Raw genomic sequence first — 22,657 nt, 5'->3', positions numbered from 1 at the left:
GTACCCTACTACCCAAACCCCAACCCTATTGGCGGAAGTACCCGGATTTTGGCGTGTTCGTACCACAGGAACTAGGAATGATTTTAGTTCTAGGAACTCCTTTTGGAGGAACTAATTTAGCTCCTACTTCAGAGTAGGGTCTAAACCAGTACTATAGGAACTACCAGGACGCCATTTAAAAAAAAAAAAGCTGTGTAAACACACAGATTATATCCTATAGGCCTATATTTACACTGCAAACTAACTCTACGAACATGGAAAACAGTGATAGATAGACGCTAAGGAGAAAATGAGGGGACCAAGCCAAACATGATTATGTATTTCTGCTCAGCTAGCAACACTGGACATCAACCACACAACATACGCTAATACCTTTTGATTTACTGTCTACTTTCTATGTATAACAGTTCTACCTAATAACAGACAGGACTGTTAGACAGATCGTAAACTAATGAACACAGAGAATGCGAGTACTGTGATCAAAATAAAGGTCCGTCGCGCGTCAAAATAAGTCACAACAAGTGCGGCCTACGTCACTTCAGTGTTCCTACTGGCTGTGCGAATGCAACCAGGAAAATGTCCCTAAGGGAACCATTAGTTCTCGGGGAACCACCCAGGTGGCTAGTTCGTAGAACTAAGTTTCTAGAACTACCCGGTGCAAAAACCCCTATGGTTACCAAACAGATAGGATTCTGAGCAGTGGCGTGCAAAAGGGGGGGGTTAATTATGCATTCTAATTGTATCAAGGTCCTTTCATTTGTAATGAAGAGACGCTCTCTGACCTACTGCTGCTCTCCATTGAGTGAGATATTCCAATTAATTGTGAGGAAGTCATTAAAATATTTAAAAACACAACAGACAGACGGGTACTGCTTTAAATACAGGTGATTTATTTAATAAATATATATATATTTTTTTTTTATTGTGCCCTTTTTGGTCCTTCCGCCCCTGCCCTGAGGAGGTCTGTGCACGCCACTGATACGGAGTAAGAATGTTTCTGTAATAAAGCCCCAGAACAGTTCTATTTTTCCCAGTGTACCGAAGATATGTTTTTATGTGAGCTACATTTTCATTGTCCACTGAATTTTTCCTCTTCGGCTGCACAACTGCATGAATAATGAATTATATTATACTATGCAACTTCTAAACAGAAATTTTCACAATTTATGCAGAGAGATTTCAATCATCAACTTTAACTTCTCCAGTTACTTGGAGCACATTTGAATAATTCATTATAATATAATTCATCTCTGCAAAGAAATTCTGATTACAATAAAAGTTTTGATTAAATTGTCATGACATCACCAGGGCTGGCCTTAAAAGAAACAAATGCTAATCTACACTGGCAGAGATTCAGTCTACGGTCAACACAGGTGATCGAATAAGAGTATTCAAGCTGACATGTAGCAGATATCTGTGTGGTGGTATCAGAGCTCAAATTTAGAGATCTTAATACATGTGGGCTTTTTAAATAAGTGCAAACCGCTAAATTATAAATAAGTAAATAAATAAAATGTTTTTTATACTGTCCATTTTTTTTTTCATGCTACAAGGCAAGCCAATTTACCACACTTTCACAATATAGAGCCTCGGGCAGTCTTTAGCAACAAAACATAAAATATTCTACAGTATGAATAATAGGCCTAGGTCTTGGCCAGTGAACATACACAGGGAATGCGCCTGTCTGAGAAATGAATAAATATCAAATGCCTGTCTTTCCAACACCTCAAGTCAACAGGCTCAGCATTTTGTCTATTCATTTATTTGCATGCTTCTTACACCTACATTTTCACATCTTTATATTAATGATTATTTTAGGATAGAATGCCAGCCTTTAAGTTGATAACATTCTCGATAGTAGGTCCTTTAGTAAATTGAACAGGATTGAAGAACATCATGAAGTCTCATGAAGTCAAAAACTGCTTTTGAACCAATCAAACTCATCTGTGGCTGTCTTCTCTCCCCCACAGCAGCCAATGCATCAAATTCATACTCATTATTGTCTGAATGGATCACAAAATCATCCATCTGAGGATGCCCTGCAGCCCAAAGCGCTCTCTATCAAGCCTAAATTACCACTGTGGGCAGGGTGAAAGTGGTGTGTGTGTGTGTGTGTGTGTGTGTGTGTGTGTGTGTGTGTGTGTGTGTGTGTGTGTGTGTGTGTGTGTGTGTGTGTGTGTGTGTAATTTCACTGCATTCTAGCACAAGGAAATCAGGCTAGAGGTGCTGAAAACTCCACAAATAAAGTCTAAATAAAATAATCTAACTAAATGTAAGTATCACAACATTATAATGTACAATGCAAAAAATGTATATTAATTTTTAGATTTGCATTTAGAGATGAAAAATTAAAGTGTTATCAAATTATTTGAGTTTTAAAGATAATGTTAGATGCTGTGGTTGGATTTTTCATTGTCCATCATTTTGATGGACAAGGTTGTAAAAAAAAAAATCGGTCATAATGATCTATTATTACACGTCATTTAATTTTCCTATTTTAATTATAATAAGCATTTAGTAGCTTTTGTTTTCGTTGTCATTTTCATTTTTAATCATGAACTTACAGGTTAAGCTATGCATTTATTTATTTATGAAGAGAACAGATAAACAGAGACTGCGTCACTTTTCATGTTCAACATCACACAAAGAAGATGAATGTTGTTTTTTTTGCAGTGACAGCGGAGGCCACTAAAACACCATCTTTGTCCCTGAACAGGCAAATATGAACAATGCAACATTACAAAATACAATTAAAATATTACAAAACAATGAACTGAACTAAACTCAATGAACTTTCTGTATCCAGATGAACTCAAATCGTCCTCCTTGTCCTCATCGACTTAAACTGGGCCCTCGCCTGTGCGCAATCAAACGAATCAAGAAAAAATAAATAAACTGAAAATATTCGGTTAACTAAAAAGTAATCTAATCTACATATACAAATTAGGGAAATTAGCATGCTAAATTAAATTAAATTAAATTAAATAGCCAACATTGTCTGGTATATATCCAATATAAAACAATATCGATACATTTTAAAACAACTGTGCATCCATGAATGCCCTGATATATTTAAAGCGAAATCGAAGACTGAACTGGTGTGGTGTCATTTCGACCTAGGGCTGCAACAAATTATTATTTTGATAATCGATTAATCTAAAGATTATTAGAATGATTAGTTGCCCGATTAATCAGTAGGCTTTGATCAATTATTCAACTTTTGCAATTAGTTCAAACATTGAGTTATACCTATTACCTATTCTAACTAATAAATAAAACAAGGAAATCATTTCAGCTTTTGAAAATGTGTTTTTAATTAACTTCGAGAAAACTGAATAGACCAATCTCCTTCAGGTTCTCTGATCTCAGAAGTCATCAATAGGCCAACTGCTACAATGACTGGTACTGTATTTTTATTAGGACTGGGCATTAGTGTTGTTGTCACGAGACTGGAATTTCCAACGTCGATACGATACCTTGAAAAATAACGATATTCGATACCACGGGGGAAACTGCCATATATAGCGGTTATTGTTATACCAGGATGGGTATTTGTTAGGTTTTAACGTTATTACTACTCTTTAACTGTATTCTTATCAGTTCTTTTTGTTATATATATATTTTTTTTTTTTTAAGAAACAAATTACATCCCTGCACATTTGATTGTCAGAACGACAAAAAAAAAAAAGCGTTACTCTATACTGCACAAAACTCTGCATTTGAACAGTCAATGGCAAATAGTTTAACAAATAATAAAACATACAGGCTCTGATTCAGAACTGCCAGATTGCCCTTGCAAAGTTGGAATTGCCCCTTTTTTTTTAAATAGCTAGGGCTGTCGCGATAACCGCAATAGTGTAGTACCGCGATACTGACAACCCAACCGCAGAGGAATGCAAGTAACCACAACAACCACGATATTCATGTGTTTTCTTTTATCATAAGGCTATACCCTTCTTGTTTTGAACTTTGTGCATTGAATGTTAAATAAGTTAACATAAGCGCTTTGTTCTATCGTCCTTTAAACGTTTAAGGGTATTTACGATTAATGGCATCAGCACTGGTCAATGCATTGAATCAATGCCATTGGTCTCTATTAAAGCAGAACTTGGTAACTTTTTTAACTTAATAAAACTGTCTAGAAATCATTTGGATGGTTAAACAACCTGTTATGGTGATATTGGTGACTTTCCCCGCTCCCCCCAGCGTTCCCAGGCGGAAAACCAACCTTGCAACTTGGGGACTACCGTCCCGGCAAGATAGAAATTGGAAGTCTCGTGAGAAGCAAGAACGAGAACGAGCGCGAAACACGAATTGCTTTACGCCAATTCGACATAAACACACACGCATGTATGATGTATTACCCACCTCGGTAGACATAGCTCCACACGATACAGTTGGCTTGCTCCGATCATAACAAACGCACATGAGCAGCGGTAGAGAGGGGGAGGAGGCCGCCGGAAGTGAGTTTTTTACGACAGTGTTGTGAAATATACGCCCCACAGCTGTAGGGGGAGCTCGTGGGGAAAACATGCGACAACAAAAGGGAAAATCAGCGAAGAAGTGACTAGAGTTGCCGAGTTCTGCTTTAAGTGAAGCATCAGCTTCAGCGTTACCCATGCGACGCATTCCTGGTCAGCTGAGCCTTGAAAAGTGGAGGTCAACATTAAAATAATTAGGCCTAACACCTTGTTTCATTACATAGCCTATATCTTTTAATGAATCAGTGTTTTTTGAACGTGTTCGTTGAATGAGCAGTTTATTGATTCATTTAAAGACAGCCCCTTGTCCCTTACCTAGTGGCGTAACAATGTAACTGCGCGCTGAGTGACAGCCTGTCTATGCGCAGAGGCGGTAGGACGATGATCCTGGGGAAATATCTGGCATATTTGACAACGGTCAAACCATGTTATTCCAGGCCCTTAAAATAGGTTTTATGAGATTAATAGACTATTCAACAGCAAAAATATTTGTTGACAACAATTATTTTTTATTTTTCTTGTTAAGAAGAAAGCATGAAGCGCATGTTTACATATAATCTAAAAATTGCTCTCAGCAGCAAGGCTGGCGTCAGGATGTTTGCTAACAATAGGCCTAAACCTCTGCAAAGCTATTTCGAACTTCTTTTCACCACTAAGCGAAAAAGTGGTTTGCCGTGAATATATCAGGACCTTAAGCCATTTGCACATTTAGCAGCAAAGCTGAATTCCACAAACATCAAAACCACTGAATGCTGCAAGAACGTCAAAGACAGGATGCACCACCAAACCACCAAAGATGCACAGAGCATTTGTTCTTATCTGCAATACAATACCCCAAAACAGCACCAGGCAGCCAATCAAAACTTCACTTTTATCTACAGACCTGAAAACCATCTCCCTGAAACAATATGTTTTTCCCTCGGAGAGATTACAGCTAAAGACAAACAATGGATGAGTCATGCGCACACTTGTCTCTCCATCCACCCACAGAAATACGGCACCTCTGTATTTCTCCGAGGATTCTAGGAAAAGCAGGTGAAAAGGAGGCAGACATGGTGAGAAATGTGTTTGAGAAAATGGAGCAGAGAGCCATGAATAATGTGTGTGGAGGGGTGTGTGTCTGCAATGTCATACTCCATCAGAGTGTGGCCAGCTCATCGTGAGTCAAATCTCAGAGAGGTATATTAATAATATGTCATACAAAGAAATGTTTAATATTATGCTTCACCAAAACAGCCTTTTGTTCATGTTCAGACGTGCATAGAGATTGTCATCTCTCAGCAACAAATTGAGGATGTTTTGTGCTATTTTGATTAGAAAATCTCTCCTACAAAAACAAGAGGCTGTCAAAAACATCTCTGTGCAGTTCTGATGTGTGAACGTCGCTGATGTGTATCTTCGGAAGTCCTAATTTCCTCGGCATACAAAAACCAAAAGGAGAAAAGGGCTCAACGTAAGAATTGCCTGACATTTTTAGCTCAACTAACTGAACATTAAAAGGCTCTGCGTAGCAATAGTGAATTTTCAAGGAGCTGGATAGCATTATTGCAGAAGAACATAACGTTTGTTTTTATCACAATGTTTTTGACCTGGTAAAGATTTTAAGATTTTTCTTTTCTGTGTCTATTTAAGCACTCGGGGACCAGACATGCAAACTAGCCTATAGCACAGTATCTGTGTCAGTTGAATTGCTTAATATTGTCAAAAATATAATTAATATTGCCTTATCCCAGTCTTATTTGTATCCCAGTCTTATATATTATCCCAGTCTAACCTCAAATATTGCCATGATGTGTAAACATTTGCTTATCACTTTAACAAAAATCACCTTACTACACCCAAATATTAAAATTGACATTTCTCCATCTCAGTAATTCAACCTATAACCATTTGTAAAGCAGTTCCTGTCTGACACACAGTGACATTTCAGAGTTAATTTCCTCATTGGTGGTTCTCACATCAACAGAGATGTGAAAAAGTATTTGCCCCCTAAGATGGTCTCTATTATAGTCTCTTCTCTATTTAAAGGAATTGGAAATGTCATGCATGAAAAACACAATGAATTGCTTTGTAAACCTTTCCAGATTTATAAATAATTTTTCCATTTAAAAAAGGACATTTGTAATGCTGATTAAAGTAGTTTTTAGAGTCCTTTTTTTTTGTCAAGAACTGTAAAAAAAAAAGAAAAAAATAGCCAATTGAATGTATCCAGCCAGTCTCTTTCGTCTTTCATGTAAATTTGTGGGTTATCAATGATCAATAATGGTCAGATTGTGGAGAACACTGCTGCTCAAAATAATATCACTAACTGGAGTGGACAATTTGACCTGGGTCAAGGGTCATACAAGAGCAAAAGAGGACGAGAGAAAAAAAGTATGGATGCTTTAAAGCATGACCCTGCCTTCCCCCACAGCTCTTAATACAAACACTCACAATGATACAGTAAAAGCTTATTAGATTTAGAAGAGTGATCAAAGACTGCATAGTTTTACTATTTTTTAGCACATCCACAACAACATACAAATAAACCTACAGCCTACACAGTAAAAAGAAAATCTCATTCCAAATATAAATTAACTTTAACATTTAGAATTATTGTAAAATGTTAGCCTACATGGTAGATTTAACAGTTTGTCAAGCTAGTTCCAAATTCTTTTTATACACCATATTCCATGAGAATTCAGGTTTTACTATTCTTGTGAGGACATTTGGTCCCTTCAACATTAAACAAACCCTGACCCATACATACAATCTCTGGACCTGTTTGATTGAGAATATCTGCTTATCAATGTTTCTTGGCGTTACTAACTGGTTTGGTTTCAGGTACAGTTGCTGAGGCGCCACAAGGTTTTGTGATATTTTAAATTGGTCTTTTCTGCCCCCTAGTGGTGATAATGGTTGGAATTAAAACCGTAGGCTAAATCCTACCATAAAGAAGCACATCCTGATTTTGCCAAGAAAGACATAGGCACATATTTTGCTGATCCTGGAACAACATTCCTGTCTGAAAATTCAGGTTCTGGCATAAGGCACCATGATCCAAATTTTAAGGGATAGTTCACCCAAAGATGAAAATTCTGTCATCATTTACTCACCCTCAAGCTGTTTCAAACCTGTATGAATTTCTTTCTTCTGCTAAACACAAAAGAAGATATTTTGAAAAATGTCTGTAACCGAACAGTTGATGGACCCCAAGAGTAATTTTTCCACACTCTGGAAGTCAATGGGGCCCCATCAACTGTTTGGTTACCCATTATTCAAAATATCTTTATTTGTGTTCAGCAGAAGAAAGATATTACAGGTTTTGAACAACTTGTAAATGATGACAGAATTTTCTTTTTTGGAACTAGCCTATCCCTTAACTAGGAGTCTAAGTCACCGAAAATGACAAAAATGCTAAACATACTTAAAATGTAGAGGCAAAATAAATTAATATAGCCTAAATAAGAATATACACTGCCACAGCCTGGCCTATACAATCTACAATTAGGTTTATTAGAATTCAGTGTAAAGATTCCCTATAACAACATGAAAATAAGTAGATTTAAGTAGAAATTTTTACATTCATTGTCAACCATATAATCATTCACCGTGCCATCTAGATAGCCAGCTTGATGACGATTCTGGAATTTCGATCAAACGCAGGCTATTTTCGCTGTGTATAATTCATACAACACTCTGCGAATGACTATTCATATTTAAATATGGATTAATTACTTTGATGACATAGCAGCAATCGTTCTCCTACTGCCATAAATAGCCCGCCCAAATCGGGAACTTGGGTATCAAAATAAGCCCCGAGCTTCCCAGTGGACAAAACGACTTGAGAGGGCGTTCATGTCCAATTTTAGTAGGAAACTTGTATGATCATTTCGACGTTCACCCCAAAATCAACATGTCATCATTTAGGCTAACATTACTCACCTGTCAGTCCAGTATCTTCGCTGGAATGGCAACGTCTGAATAAAGTTCACTTTAGTCCTAGTAGTTGCAATCCATGATTTATAAAATATATATCACAACTTCTGAAGCATGCCTTTGAGCAACCAACAGAAATGTAAGTTGTGGTTCAAAATATGTTATCGCTCTCAAATGTTACACGCCTATGCATATTTTTATATTACTCGTCTCAGCGTGAATTCTGTAGGCTATATTTATGCCGTGTATAGTAACTAAACATCAAATGAGTATAACGTCCGACTCCGAATACGCAGTACTCACGAATACCGTGTTTATGTCAAGATGGCCGCCGCGTGCCGATGAAGTCCATGAGGCCGTAGAGCGCTCACGAGCGCCGCCCTTGCCACCACGATTTCCCCTTTGACGATCAGTGAGATCCACCGTCAAAATGCGGCATTTGTGTCACCAAAGTGGATTTGTAACTGAACTCATCGTTGTTTTTAATTGGAGTGCATGATAATGGTTTATGTGAGTACTGTAATGTGAAAGAAACAATATATAACTAAAATAGGAATATGGAGGATAGAAAGAGCATATCCCCAAAAAAGGGTAAGAAGAATACAGATGTTGGCTATTTATTGGGTTATGACTTTAATAGAGATAGAATATAGCACAGGGCTAGACAAAATAATTTTATTAAAAGTTTCAAGGTTATATAATCAAGTTTTTAATGTTGTTTATATATCTATGGTGTTTTTAATATGATTTAAGCCAAACCATGTGCAAATTCATAACACCATTGCTATTTTATAGTATTTTCTTCTTAAAACTGCAGTGAAGAAAACACAGTCTCAAAAACGGGTTTGAAATTTATGGTATTTCTTACGTCACAAACAAGGCCTACGTTGTAACCAATCCTGTCAATGTGCAGGTGGGCTTTTTTAATGATTTTCTCATTAACTGCGAAGCAGGTGAGTCTAAAGAGAAGCCAGCTATCCTGATATATTTTTATGTTGAAATGAAAAATCAGATACATTTATCAATAGCGGTGAATTATGTAGGCTAGTACGTATATCACGATGTTATGATGAACTATGCCTTTCACCACTGACGTTCGGTTCTAAGTTGTTTATGGGAGAAAATTGACTACAGGGGATCTTAAAAAGTTGCTCAGCCCCACTCTAGATCTTAAGGGGTTCAGCGTGGAGAAGCTGAACACGTAGTGCCATCCGATACCTGGACACTGAAGGATTTAGAGGTAGAGCAGAACAACAAAAAATACATGTAAGTGAATGCAAGTGTGCATGTATTTTGGAAAAAAGAAAAAGAGAAGAAAAAAAAAGGATCTTAAATAATCCCTGACTACATAACAGCACAGTAGGTGGCGATATGCACACAGGATGTGATGTGCCAAAAAAACAAGAAGAAGAAAGTGGATTGGAGAAAAAGGGCATCATGTGAACCAAAACATGTTATGTTCCCTTGCTCCTCCATCCTCCAGCCCTATCTGAAAATCATCATCTGATGTCATGAAGGACATAGCATTTCATTAAATGCACTGAAGAGGTGAGAAATTACTTTTCTCCATTGGGTGCCATTCGAAAGTAAACATATAGGCCTGGTTTCACAGACAGGGTTTAGATTAAGACAGGATTTTTTAGGCCCTAGTTCAATTAGGGCATCTAAGTAGCTGTTAAAAATGTGCAAAAAAAAAAAAAAACCTATTACTGGTTTGCATCTTGAGACAAAACAATGGCACTGAAGTTTCAAGTTGCTTACAGTTAAAACAGCTCAAACTTGCATTTTAGTCTGGGACTATGCATAAACCTTGTCTGTGAAACTGGGGGATTGCCAATTATACAAAAATAAATTGCAAGCAGCATATAGCCTAAAGCTAAATTACAAATATTTCATTATTTTCAGTAGATTTTCACCAGTAACCATTTTAAAAGCTCTTAATATTCACAGTCTTTGTTAGGGTACTTTACTAATAATCTTACATCAACATTTCTGAAATATAGCATATGAGTGATAAATTATTGTAAACTATTGACAGCTTTGGAAAGTGTTGTATTAATATTAGTTTCCATGTATATTATCAGTGACTTTAATGATTTATGATTACTTTTAATAACAATAATATAATAAGAATTTATTCTGACAAATTATTGCGTTTTAGAGAAAAACTATTAAAAAACACTATTTATTGCAATTCAATCAGAAGATATCAAAGTTGAATCAAGTAGGAATGAATCTATTCTTGCCCTGATCTCTGTACAGTCACAATAACAGATTACAACAATAAAATTACATTACAGTGACACCAGATGTCATTCACCCAGTACAATGTCCAGGATGGCTTTTGTGCTCAGTTTCCACAATCCTTTATATTGTCTTGTTTTATATTGAACAGAGGTGACGTTCTGACTTTTCAGGCAACAATTGACCCTCTCACATTTTCCTTAGAGCTAAACTCTTAAAGATTAAAGCTGTAACAGCCAAAACATTGACAGCAATGTTTTATTATTTGTTGTTGTTTTTAGTGTATGTTAATACTTAATGCTGCCTTTTCGGTTTATGTATGCTTTAATTTAGTTGAAAAACCTTCCAGATCCATATAACGGATACATTAAATAAATTGTCTATTAATTTCTCAGTGGTCATTCTGACTAAATAAATTGTTAATTTCTCAGTGGTCATTGTGACCAAAATACTCTCAAGAGTATCAAAGTGCAATAATGAAAGTGTCCAGCACCAATAACCAAAGCAAAAAAATAAAATAAAAATAAAGTCAGTGGTATCACTAGAAGAAGTTTGCTTTAATTTAAGTTCTGGCCAAATGTGATACCAGCCACCCAGTACCAGCCTAGAGTTTAATTTGTTTCACTTTTATCGATTACAATAATCCATGTCTGTTCATTCCCTCTTCATCAGGGCTACGTCCAGAGAAAGGCAGGGTCCTTCAGCACCTGCGCCAGGCGCTGGTTAAAAGGCCTGTAGAAGTTCTGCAGGATCTCCTTGGTTATGGGCAGCATTGGGCCTAGATTTCGATTGGCTGGTCGTCTGGTGTTTGAGGCGGGACTCTTTGTGATGTCTGCTTCCTTCTGCAGAGTAAGAGGACCTGAAGGGTAGATGAAGCATAAACACACGGTCAGTGAAATAATAGATACTTGCACTTATTTGCACATGACGACACATTTATGAAGACTTCAGAGGTTAAACAAGCAGACCCACATTATCATACTTTATGTATGTATGTAGAAGCATGAAAACTACGAAACTCACCCAACTGAAGAAATTCAAAGACTCTCCGCATAGTGAATTTCCGGTTGGCAGCATGATCCTCCAGTCGTAGGATGAGAATTTGCTCTCTACTGAAAACACTCAGCCAGTCCAGCAGGTAAATGACATACAGTCCCACCTGAAGTCTCACCTACAAATAAAGAGGAGAAATACAGTGCCACACTCTTTGGAATTCATGACAGACACGATTAAACAGACCAACTGTGCTAGTCATTGACAAGAAGCTCAAAGAGATTCAGAAATAGACAGTAAAAGGCACAGTTCCCAACAAAGACCTAACAATGCATAGTATCAGTATAGTGGTAGTAATGCATACACAAAATAGACACATTTACAGTAGAAAAATCTTTTGTCAGATGTATTAAGGCACAGGTTCTCAACCTATTGTCCCCCTATTTCTGTTGTAAATATAACAACACTGCTTGCTTTCAAACCTTTTTATTACTGGAAATTTAGACTGTTTTTGTTCCGTTTTGACTGTTTTGTTATCATTAGGAGAGTTTGTTGAAGTGAATGCATTAGATTGTGTTCACCAACAGAGGGACCCAAAGGTTCAGTATAACAAAACATGAGACAATCCTTAATTTTTTCTGTTTTAAAACAGAATTTTATGTATTGCTATATATCATATGGTGATATAGTTACTATATCTTTTCACTTCTGATATGCATTTAATATATTCTATTATAATATAAGGAGTAGACAATATTCTTATCTCTTGATTTATGAGTAGGAATTCCAAGTTGAGACAAATTGCAACAATTTTATTATTTAATTCCTTGATGTGTTGATTAAAAAAAAAAAATCAGCCATCCAAAAAATAAAATAAATAAATAAATTCCACCACGCAACTGTTTTCAGAAAACATTTATACCAATAAATATTGGCATCTGTATATTGTTTGCCTCCATTTTGAAGAGTGTGGAGATCAGGGAATTCTGGGAAATTCTATAAATGGTTTACTATGGTGCACAAAATGACAATTTAGTTATAATGAAATAATCATTCAAATCATACCTCAGTTCAGATTCAGTTCGGAATATAATAGACATTCTTAATTCAATTCTGAATGGTGCACAACCCTCTATTTGTATTATATTGCATCCAATTTACTACTAAGCAGCAATGATGCAGCAATCCAGAGTTTTTCTGGTTCATCAACCAGCATCACAGCCATAAATCAAACATTCATGACTTTAATCCCCAGATCAGTGCAGAAAAACAATGTACTTTTCAAAACACATTTAGATTTCTCTGTAACTGCTTTCATTTCACCTTCCAACAGCTTTCTCCAGAGGTGAAGATCATCTACTGGCTGCACAACTTTGGGGAAGAGCCAGAACAGCTCATACAATATCTTATCTACACGGCTGCACCTGGTGGCTGAACCAATTACATCATATCACATTGAACAAAATCTGACTCTGACTCACACCAGCCACATTTGAGCCCCATCCCTAATGAGAATTACCAATTGTGATGCTTTGGTGAGACACATCCATCTATCGTTGAGAAGATAACATTTTAATGAGCTGAAGGAATCGTTTTAGGAACTTGACAGCCCCTGTTCCCAATTCACTTTCAATGCATCGTTACTACATCTCTTTTAAATCACACAGGTTTGGAACGACATGAGGTTGAGTATGGAATTTTCATTTTTAGGTGTACTATCCCTTTAAGATAGCAATATCATATATGTGAGGTAATGATCATGATTTATATTGCACTCACAGGCATCAGGTTGTTGAGAGTGGTGTTGTAAATGCAGGAACGGATGGACCTCTCAGCCAAGCAGCCCTCAAACAGGTGCAGCGATTCTGATACTCGCTCATGAAAATCCTCCAAAGATTTATTAGCCATGCCAAAGTATAGATAGTCTGAGTAAAGCCTGCTCTCTCACACACAAATACACACAGAGCACAGACAAACACAATAAAAGGTAAGAGGGCAATCTAAAGAGCATCTCTCACACAGTAGTCTAATACTGGTTATGATAATACTGTAAATATAAATATTTGAAAATTGGATTAGTACCTCTCTACTGGGTCTCTGAGCATCACAATGAATCTGGCATCTGGTTGGACAGCATGAATGAAGTCTTGCACCAGAAAAGGAGGCTCCACACCCGTTCCATTGTCGTAAAAATAAACCCAAGCATTATTGTCCCACATTGTGGATGCGCTCGCTTCACCTGTCAATCAAACAAATGTGTTTGAGATTATTAGTAAAAGTTTACAATCCTGCTTGATCCCAACCAACTTGATATTTCATTTGAAGACAGGGATAATCTGATGAATGATATTAGTGTTTGTTTTTGTCTGGGCTGTTTTTTGCCTCTAATTTTATTTTAATACCTCTGGTATGAGTCATAACAAGAGGAAAGACCTTGACTATAACATCTGGCACCTCTAATGAGAATGTCTGGGTTTATAGACGATGTGAATTTAATTGGAGAACTTTCAGCAGCCTCAAAAACTATACAATACCTAAAACTGGAGTTCATGAGTTGATGGAAAGCTAGTAATTCATTCAATTATAAAATTGTAAAATTAAAATAAATCATCTTAAAATAAAAACAAATCAAAATAAAGCACTTACAAAAAAAAAAAAAGATTTATTTGTTTACTGTACCTGCATGTCATGGGACTATTAGCCGACATCAGAGAACCATGAACATGCCATTGTGTTATTAAATAGTTGAAATATTAACTTACATTTTCAGAGGGTACTTCAAGTAAATATTTTAGGTCAGAGAGGTTCGGCTTACAAATAGTTTGCGAATCCCTGCCTTAAAGAAAGAACCTACGCAAGTAACTAAACCTAAAACACGACTGAAACGCAATAATTATTACCGATTATGATGTTGACTTTTTTGTGGCTTTTGGAGGAGTTGCTCATCAAGTGATCTTGAATCTGATTGGCTGCTTGGTCAAAAAGATCCAGGTAGTCGTTCAGTGGATAGGGGTTCTGAAAAGCATTGCCTGACCTGATGATACCTTAAACCAGGGGAAAACAAAGTACAATTATTTCAAAGTTTGCAAACAGAATTACATGGCATCTGTTCTATAGCTGTAAAATTTGTGTCATAAAATTAATGTGATGGAACCCAATGATCTGTCTAACATTAAGCAGATGCTTTGCATTGTAAGAAAATGGGAGTGATGAACATTTTCCTGACACAAAGACCAACCAGCATCATGAATTCACATTTTTAAACTGATGGTCGAATTATCTTTTTTTTTGTGAAACTCACCAAACCTCTTTCGTGTCCACCAGTGTGGTTCCTTCATCGTGGTGAAATGGACCTCTGGATGTAGCCGTAAGCGGTCGTAGAGATCTGTGGTGCCACACTTGGGCTGGCCGATGATGTAAAAGAAGGGCAGGCAGCGCAGGCGGTAATGTCTACCTGCATGCTGATGCAGGTGAGCTGGAAACGCTCTGCGCAGGTGGTCGTATATTGCTTGGAAGCGCTTTGAGTAAAGGGCATACAAGTTTTTCCCATATGGATCGGCTGTGATATTCCCAAAGAATTCTTCATACCAGCAGGGGTTCTTGAGATTGGGAAGAAATATTCGAGGAATAGCAGTGAATATCTGTGGACGAGAAAGACCAGAAGGCTTATGATAGTAAACTAAGATTTGACAGAGTGTAGCTTGCACATGTTTATCTATGAAGGTGTGTATTTGCTTTATACAATACAGTTCAAAAGTTTGGGGTCAGTAGGATTTTATTGATCTTTATTGAGATTTAATTAAGAAATGACTACATTTATAATGTACGGAGGCATTAAATTGATCATAAGTGACAGTAAAAACATTTATCGGGTTATAAAATAATATATATTTCAAATAAATGCTGTTTGAACTTTCCAGTTCAACTCATGAATTACTGACATATCCCTTGACTTTTATGTAATTTAAGTTTGCCACCCATTTTTATAAAAATGATACAGCATTATCATGAAATCGGTTTTGGTTTGGCATATTATTTACAGTACTGAATTATTTGCCCCCTTGGTAAATATGATCAAAGATGGCTGTAAAAAATAAATCTGCATTGTTAATGAAATTTCAAAGCGTCAGGTCTGGGGACTGGGATGGCCATTTGCAGATTTTTGCTCAGTGACCCATTTTTGTTTTGATTTTGATGTTTGTTTTTGGATCACTGTCCTGTCGGAAGATCCAAACATGGCCCGTTATAAGATTTCTAGCAGAGGGTGTCAGGTTTAGATTTTTTTTATCTGTTGGTATTTGATCAAATCCATGATGCCATGTATCTGAACAAGATGTCCAGGACCTCTGGCAGAAAATTAGGCCATCAGCATTAAAGATACAGCAGAGTATTTCATTTTACACATGGGGTACTTTGTTATCCCTGTGTGCACCAAACCCATATTAAGTGTTTGCTGCCTAAAAAAGCATTTTTTTTATTTTATTTTTTTCATATGACCATAGAGGGATAAAAAAAGTACCCCATGTGTAAAATGAAATACTCTGCTGTATTTTTAATGCTATGGGCCTAATTTTCTTCCAGAGATCCTGGACAATGTCCAATGAAGCAACAATGTTTTTTTGTTTTAGGTTTTTTTTGTTAAAAAATCAAGTATATTTTGCAATTATATATATATAGCAATGTAACTCAAATGCACATACGTTTGCCTCTTTCTCTCTCACTTCTCCCAGGTCAGGCACTCTTCTACGACTGAAATCCACTTTGGCTACAATCCTCCTCACAACATCTCTCACAACTGTGTTGTCAGTAGTGAAAGACAGATTAAGGGGTTGCTGTGCCAGATGAGACACTACGGTAAGGTGATACGGTGACGGCGTTAAAAAGAGCCCTTTCTGGTCCCTCGTCAAGATGTAAGACGCCATGATTAGAACGGTGACTGTAAGTCCAAAAAGGAAGCTTAAGATTTTGATTTTCCGTACAGACCAGAGTGTCCATGGGCCCCATGCTTGATGTTGTGCTCTGTTGTTCTCTATGAAAGTCCATACACTCATCGACCTGTTGCTGGGCTTGTTTTTGTAGTACTCCAGTTTTTCATCAAAGGCGTTTAGAAGGCCATGCTTGTGGTCCATTTTTGTATTGCGTTAGTTGTGTTCACTTTGCATATAAAGTGAATCCCATCGATGTGAGTTATTGTATGAGGTCTGCTCCATCATACCGCTCAGTGCACCATAACCCAAAAGAGCGGTGTTTTGCCAATGAAATCAACATCTTTCATGGACCAGATGCTATATGGCTTCAGGTCATTGTTTATAATGGAATGTTTGTGGGCAGGAAGACAGACAGTGGAATGAGCAGGGCTTCCCGCACGCGTGGCGAGGGGCAAGACGATTGGAGCACTCCTTCAATTTAGTTGCCACAAATGACACAGCGGCAGCGGGGTTGACAGCGCACCAGCAAAAACACCGTGCGGATTTGGTTGTCAAGGTCAAAAACGCCCCAACAGAAGCTCAGATAACAGAAAGGTCTATTCCTGCAAGACAAAAAAAAAAAAAAAAGCAATAAACCGTAAATACACAAAGATGGTTCATTGATTTGAGTCTAGGAAGCAGTGGATGTTGGTAATACTCTGTTTCTGTCTCTCACACATGCCAGTAACTCTGTGATGGGGTTTGGATAAGCATCAAAGAAAGGATGGCAGGAACATCATACAGGCCACAGACTGTGTGACATATGGTGTGTGTGTGTGGGTATGTATGTATGGCTGCACAGCGTATGTGTGTTTTGGAGAGTTTAGGGCGTAATCCATTTAGACATTATAGCCTCAGGACAGGCCTAATTAAGAACACAGTAGACCAGCTGCAAGCTAATAGATACATTTATTTGACAACCTCCACTCTTTCTCTTTCCTGCTCTCTGTGTCTCTCTTACTTACGGTTTCTTCCATTCCTGGCAATGATACAAATGATACAAGAAATGTGTTGTGAAATTGAAGCAGAAATTCAGAGAAAACAGATGGAAGTGCAGGGAGGTTTGAGGGGGTCTGACCTGCTCTATTTAAGGTCTGAACAAAAGGTTTGGTGTCTTAAAGTATCTATAATATGCAGAAGTTGTATAGATAGAAGTATTTATGCATACAAGTATACACCATTTACACTACTGTTTAAAAGTTTGGGGTCGGTAAGATTTTTTTTTTTTATTGTTTTGAAAGAAGTATGCTCACTAAGGCTGCATTTATTCGATCAAAAATGGTGTAAAAACAGTAATATTGTAAATGATAGTAAAGTTTAAAATAACTGTTTTCTATCTTAATAGATTTGAAAATGTAATTTATTGTTGTAATGGCAAAGCTAAATGATCAATCTAATATGCTGATTTGGCGTGCTGCTTAATATTTTTGTGGAAACTGATACTTTTCCCCCCCAAATCATTCTTTTCTTTAATGAAAAGAGTTCAGAAGAAGCAGATTTATTTGAAACATACATTTTCTTTACTGCCACTTTTGATCCACCCTTGCTGAATAAAGTATGCATTTCTTTCTTTCAAAAAAAATCTTTCTGATCCCAGAATTTTGAACAGTAGTGTATATATATCTCAAGAAGGTTTATCAAACCACAGTAACCAGTTTCAGTAACCACAAAATTTTAGTTATGATAAATAGACAGAAATCGCATTCACCTGAGGAAGTGATTAGGCTGAGGAGTAGCAGCTCTAAATGCAGTAGTAACTTTATTACACAAAACAAAAGACCGCAGTAAACACCAGACAAAGAACAACTGAAATTGAGGACTATATACTGAATAAACTAATGATCTAAATCAGGAACAGGTGTGTGAAATCAGTGAATAACCAAGACAACCAAGGAAACAGGAAATAATGAGAAACAAACTAAAAGTCCATGAAAACAAAAACAAAACAACAACTAAACAGCAAGACGCTTCATAACCATGAAATGAATTATTGGATAAAACATTGAAAAAATATAAGAATTGCTATATGTATTACTTCATTATAATGTAGGTCTACATATCACCAATATTTCACAATAATTTATATAAAAAATAATAAAAATCTATATCATGCAATGTCAATTAATGTTATTTTAGGGGAATATCATTATTATAATTTAAAAAAAAAAAAAAAAAAATTTATCCATTGGACAGTTTGTTTTGGGTTTTCTTTGCTAAAACTAATGGCTTCATTCTTGATAAATGTCCACAAGTGAATGTTTAGGACCAGCATGCTCTAATTATGTATCTTCCTTGTAATTGTGTGTTTGTATTAAACTCAAGGACACTTCCTTGCAATCTCTTCCTACAAATGTTGGAAGAGATTGTCAGGCTGGTGGGAGAAAAACACGAAACTGAACAGCAAAGCATTTCTCCTCAATGTAGACCTAATGGCTTGTTTATTGCTGAATATGCGGGGTTGGAAATTCTAGAGCAGGGCTTTTAAAAACCTAAAAATGTTGGTTTCTTCCTTGTATTTTGGCAAATTAAAGGGCCGCCAGGATCCTCTGGTGGAGGGTTTGCCTTCATCATTTCATCAGACAGTTCAGGGCTGTTATTTACCGCCTAATTGTGGTTAAATTTACCTTGGGGAGATCATTAACAGAAATGTGACTCTACTGAAGCCCACACAGACCACAGTAATCCATGCTGAACTAATAAATAGATGTGGGTCTCATAAATGATAGATAATTTCCTATTTGTGCACGAAATGGTTTGTATAACGCTCAGAGAGAGAGAGAGAGAGAGAGGGTGATAGACAGAGAAATGGAGAGAGAGTAATGAAAGAAAAAGAGGGAAGGTAGTCAAAAGAGGACATGTGTGTTCCCATGGAGATGAAGGCAGGTGTCATTGATCAGTGTTGCTATGGAAAAATAGACACTGGGAGTGTTTGTATGTGTACGGTGACCTTAAATTACATCCTAGTGACAGATTGTGCATCTGAGTCACATTGATTGAAAATAAGTGAGGTCTCGCTATTCGTGCCGAAAATAAGAGTTTGAGGTAAAGCGTAGCAACGAGGACCTCCATCGCTGTCAGCGTGGGTGTTTATTTTAAGCACAAGCGTTACATTTCTGATGACTTTAGCATGGGGTTGGGCTGACGTGTGCTGCCACTTTAAATATATTTCAGAATAACAAACCCAGCTCTAAGTGTGGGGAGGTGGCATCTGCGAGCATGTTTTCATTATGGATCTGACTGAAGTAGAGGAGGAGCCCGGGACAGAGAGAGGATGCGTTAATGTTGAAATGAACACTCGCTGCGGGAACGCCACAGCAGTCCACAGCTCAGTGATTCATTACTGAGAAGCTCCATCATTATATCTGCCAATCAAAACGACAAGTGAGGAGCTCTACAAAGTGCGTGCCTATTGATGCTTTCGATGTTGTTTATGCAAAGCCGACACAATTCAAGGGTCCATACAGGTTAAAGGGATAGTTCACCCAAAAATGAAAATTCTGTTATCATTTACAAAGTTATGTGTTTAGTGTGTAATTTGTGCACAACTAAGTGTCATTTAAAAATAAAACAAAGTAATGATTTACCGTTTAGACATGTGAAAGGCATGGTTCACAGGTGAATGATAAAGATGATGAACAATGAATGTAAGACCGACATTGCGAAAAACGATGGTCATTCATTCATAATGAATTTATGAAACACACGTTTACACGAAACACCGTTATCCTGTCAATTATATGTGTTTTAACTCCAAGTACTTTATTTATTTGCCACAACCAAGAGTTATTACTTCAAGCCTATTACTTATTAATTAGGATGTTTTTGTTTTAATGTAAAAATCTTGTTAACATCATAAGTAGACCTCAGTGAGCATTGTAAAGTGTTTAAAGGGATACTTCACCAATTAGCATTAAGCTTTGTATAGAAACCCGGTAGTATTTTCGAATGACCGGCTTCCCTCCCTCATGTCCCCCTGAGACGAGAGATTTCTGTATTGTGTGTCTGGAAAAAAAACTCAGATGACGCAAAAATCGTCATTTTGCGTCATCGGAGGCTTTTTTGGCCAGAGACTACAGCCAGTAGTAGGAGCTAGTTCCGCATGATTTCATCCCGCCCATAGGGGGTGGGATCTCATGATAAAACGACGTCTTTTCAGTTTCGAGTCAACTAGTAGCCTAGTTGTATAATTTCTTCCTATACTGCCCTCTGTAACCGGCAGGCGTGGCTTGGGAGTGGCCTCGTAGGGCAGCGAAGCAAGTGCATTCTGGGAGTTGTTGTCTTTCAATACATTTTCTGGCTTTTCCCAGTCTAGAAGGCATAAACTTCTAAAATAATTTCACATTTCTACTACATAAATGACCCAATTTAAATACACATTAATCTTTCCAGCGGTGAAATATTCCTTTAATAAAAATGCAGTTCATTACCACTTTTATCCCATTTATCACTATTTCAAACAGGTTTCCAGAATACCCCGAAAAGAAGTATGTCTGAATTCACAGTACTCACAAAACATTAGGCAAAAAAGTACCCTGATGACCTACTTCCGGCGAGATTCTGAAGTGTGCATATGATGGATACTTTACTATCCCATGAGGCCACAGGAGAAGATTCATGAATGGCCTTGAAGCGACATAGCGGACGCTGATATAGGTCACATGATAATGACAACATGGCGGACAAATAAATTCATACTACACACATTCATACTATATAGAACGTACTTTTTTAGCAGTCGTGAAGTAATTACTTATTCAAAATAAGTACCTACTCGAGAGTATGCGATTTCGGAGACAGCCTTTGTTGCTATGTTGGGTTGGTAATACTCTTGAATGAGCATTTGGCGTCAGGATGCTGTGATGTTCCTTTATCAGTGCAGCAGGACATTTTTCACATACATCTCTCTGAGCCCCCTCCCTCACCCATTTCCAGAGTCATAAAAAGAGGGCAGTAGAGCTGTCAAGACCACTGCCTCCGAGCACAGAGGCTACTCTGTCCGTGCCAGCCAGTGCCATGACTAATTGATCAGAGTATGCAGGAATGGATCCGGGTGGATGGAAGGGGATGCCAAGGATCTGGGGGGTGGGTGGGAGTCATAGCTTAAGTAGTAGCCTACAATACACCATGAGGGAGGGAGGGAGGGAGGGAGGGAGGGAGGGAGGGAGGGAGGGAGGGAGGGACTGGGGGGGATGCAATACTTGGAATATTGTGAGGAGAAGCACAGCAGTAGAAGGGGCAGAATATGTGTCACAAGTTAGTGTGATCTGTGGATGCTTTTACATATCAGTAGCCATCAAATAAATATGGACAATCATGCAACACTAAAAAAAGAATAAATGTCATTGCAATAGATAACAGAAATATCAAACCAAGTGACATTTTCATTGCACAAACACAGTTTGTAAAACATTTTACAAAAGGTTTTGAATGACAAATCAACAGATAACACACTGATAAAAAAGATTATGTGGTGAAGTAAATACTATAGAAAAAAACAAATGTATTTTTAGATTAAATAAGTTAGTTCAGGCAAGAATTAAATATTAGTACTCAATTCAAGCTTGTAGAAATTAAACCTTGAACTTAAAATAATATTCTACTTGTTTTACTTGTTGATTATTTGAGTGAATATCAAAGTTATAAAATTAAGTAAAACCTACTCAACTTTCTGATACTGGTGTTCCCATCATGCACTGGGACATGAATAATTAATAAGGTTGCATTTTCACTGTTTTCTAGTTGTATTTACACAGTTTTATCGTTACTTTGGTTGTTAGGATTAGCAACTTGCTGTTTTGCTGTGCTCTACTCTATCACTGGTACCTTTATTGTGTGTTGTGTACCAAGCTTTGAGGTCTCTGTGGTCGGTTGGGTACCTCATTACCTATATTTTGTAGATATAGTCTTACAAAGTGAAACAAGAAATCGAATGTGTTGTTTACTGAAATTTAATGAGTAAATGAGTAATGAGTAAATTTATGAACAAAGAGTGAGTTAAATGAACTTGGAACAGAGTATTGCAAAGTAAACTTTAAAGGGGTGGTATAATGCCCC

At 37.2% G+C, this 22,657-nt stretch overlaps 1 protein-coding gene and 1 long non-coding RNA gene across 3 annotated transcripts in view; both read right to left on the bottom strand.

Annotated features, from left to right (window-relative positions):
• Window positions 1-8,721, bottom strand: part of LOC311280547 — a 43,517-nt gene extending 34,796 nt beyond the window's left edge. The window contains exon 1 of the long non-coding RNA XR_014625697.1: window positions 8,406-8,721. This is a non-coding gene — a long non-coding RNA (uncharacterized lncRNA). The remainder of the gene's footprint in view (window positions 1-8,405) is intronic.
• Window positions 8,722-10,572: 1,851 nt separating this feature from the next.
• The window catches only part of chst15 (carbohydrate (N-acetylgalactosamine 4-sulfate 6-O) sulfotransferase 15), a 29,034-nt gene continuing 16,949 nt past the window's right edge, over window positions 10,573-22,657 (bottom strand). Inside the window, exons 1-8 of one of the 2 annotated variants that reach the window (XM_084392775.1) lie at window positions 18,312-18,398; window positions 16,337-17,166; window positions 14,938-15,277; window positions 14,537-14,680; window positions 13,719-13,875; window positions 13,416-13,572; window positions 11,667-11,814; window positions 10,573-11,502 (exon numbers count right to left, since the gene is read on the bottom strand). In XM_084392775.1, coding sequence (XP_084248901.1) covers window positions 11,318-11,502; window positions 11,667-11,814; window positions 13,416-13,572; window positions 13,719-13,875; window positions 14,537-14,680; window positions 14,938-15,277; window positions 16,337-16,765 — 1,560 coding nt within the window. In that variant the 5' untranslated portion in view covers window positions 16,766-17,166; window positions 18,312-18,398 and the 3' untranslated portion in view covers window positions 10,573-11,317. Of the gene's footprint in view, window positions 11,503-11,666; window positions 11,815-13,415; window positions 13,573-13,718; window positions 13,876-14,536; window positions 14,681-14,937; window positions 15,278-16,336; window positions 17,167-18,311; window positions 18,399-22,657 lie in introns of those variants that run through there. The other variant, XM_084392774.1, reaches the window with a different exon arrangement.

The sequence above is a fragment of the Rutilus rutilus genome, assembly GCF_951802725.1.
Source record: "Rutilus rutilus genome assembly, chromosome: 21".
Lineage (NCBI taxonomy): Eukaryota > Metazoa > Chordata > Actinopteri > Cypriniformes > Leuciscidae > Rutilus > Rutilus rutilus.
Note: the sequence above shows the minus strand (reverse complement) of the source record. Positions and strands in the feature narration are given on the sequence as shown.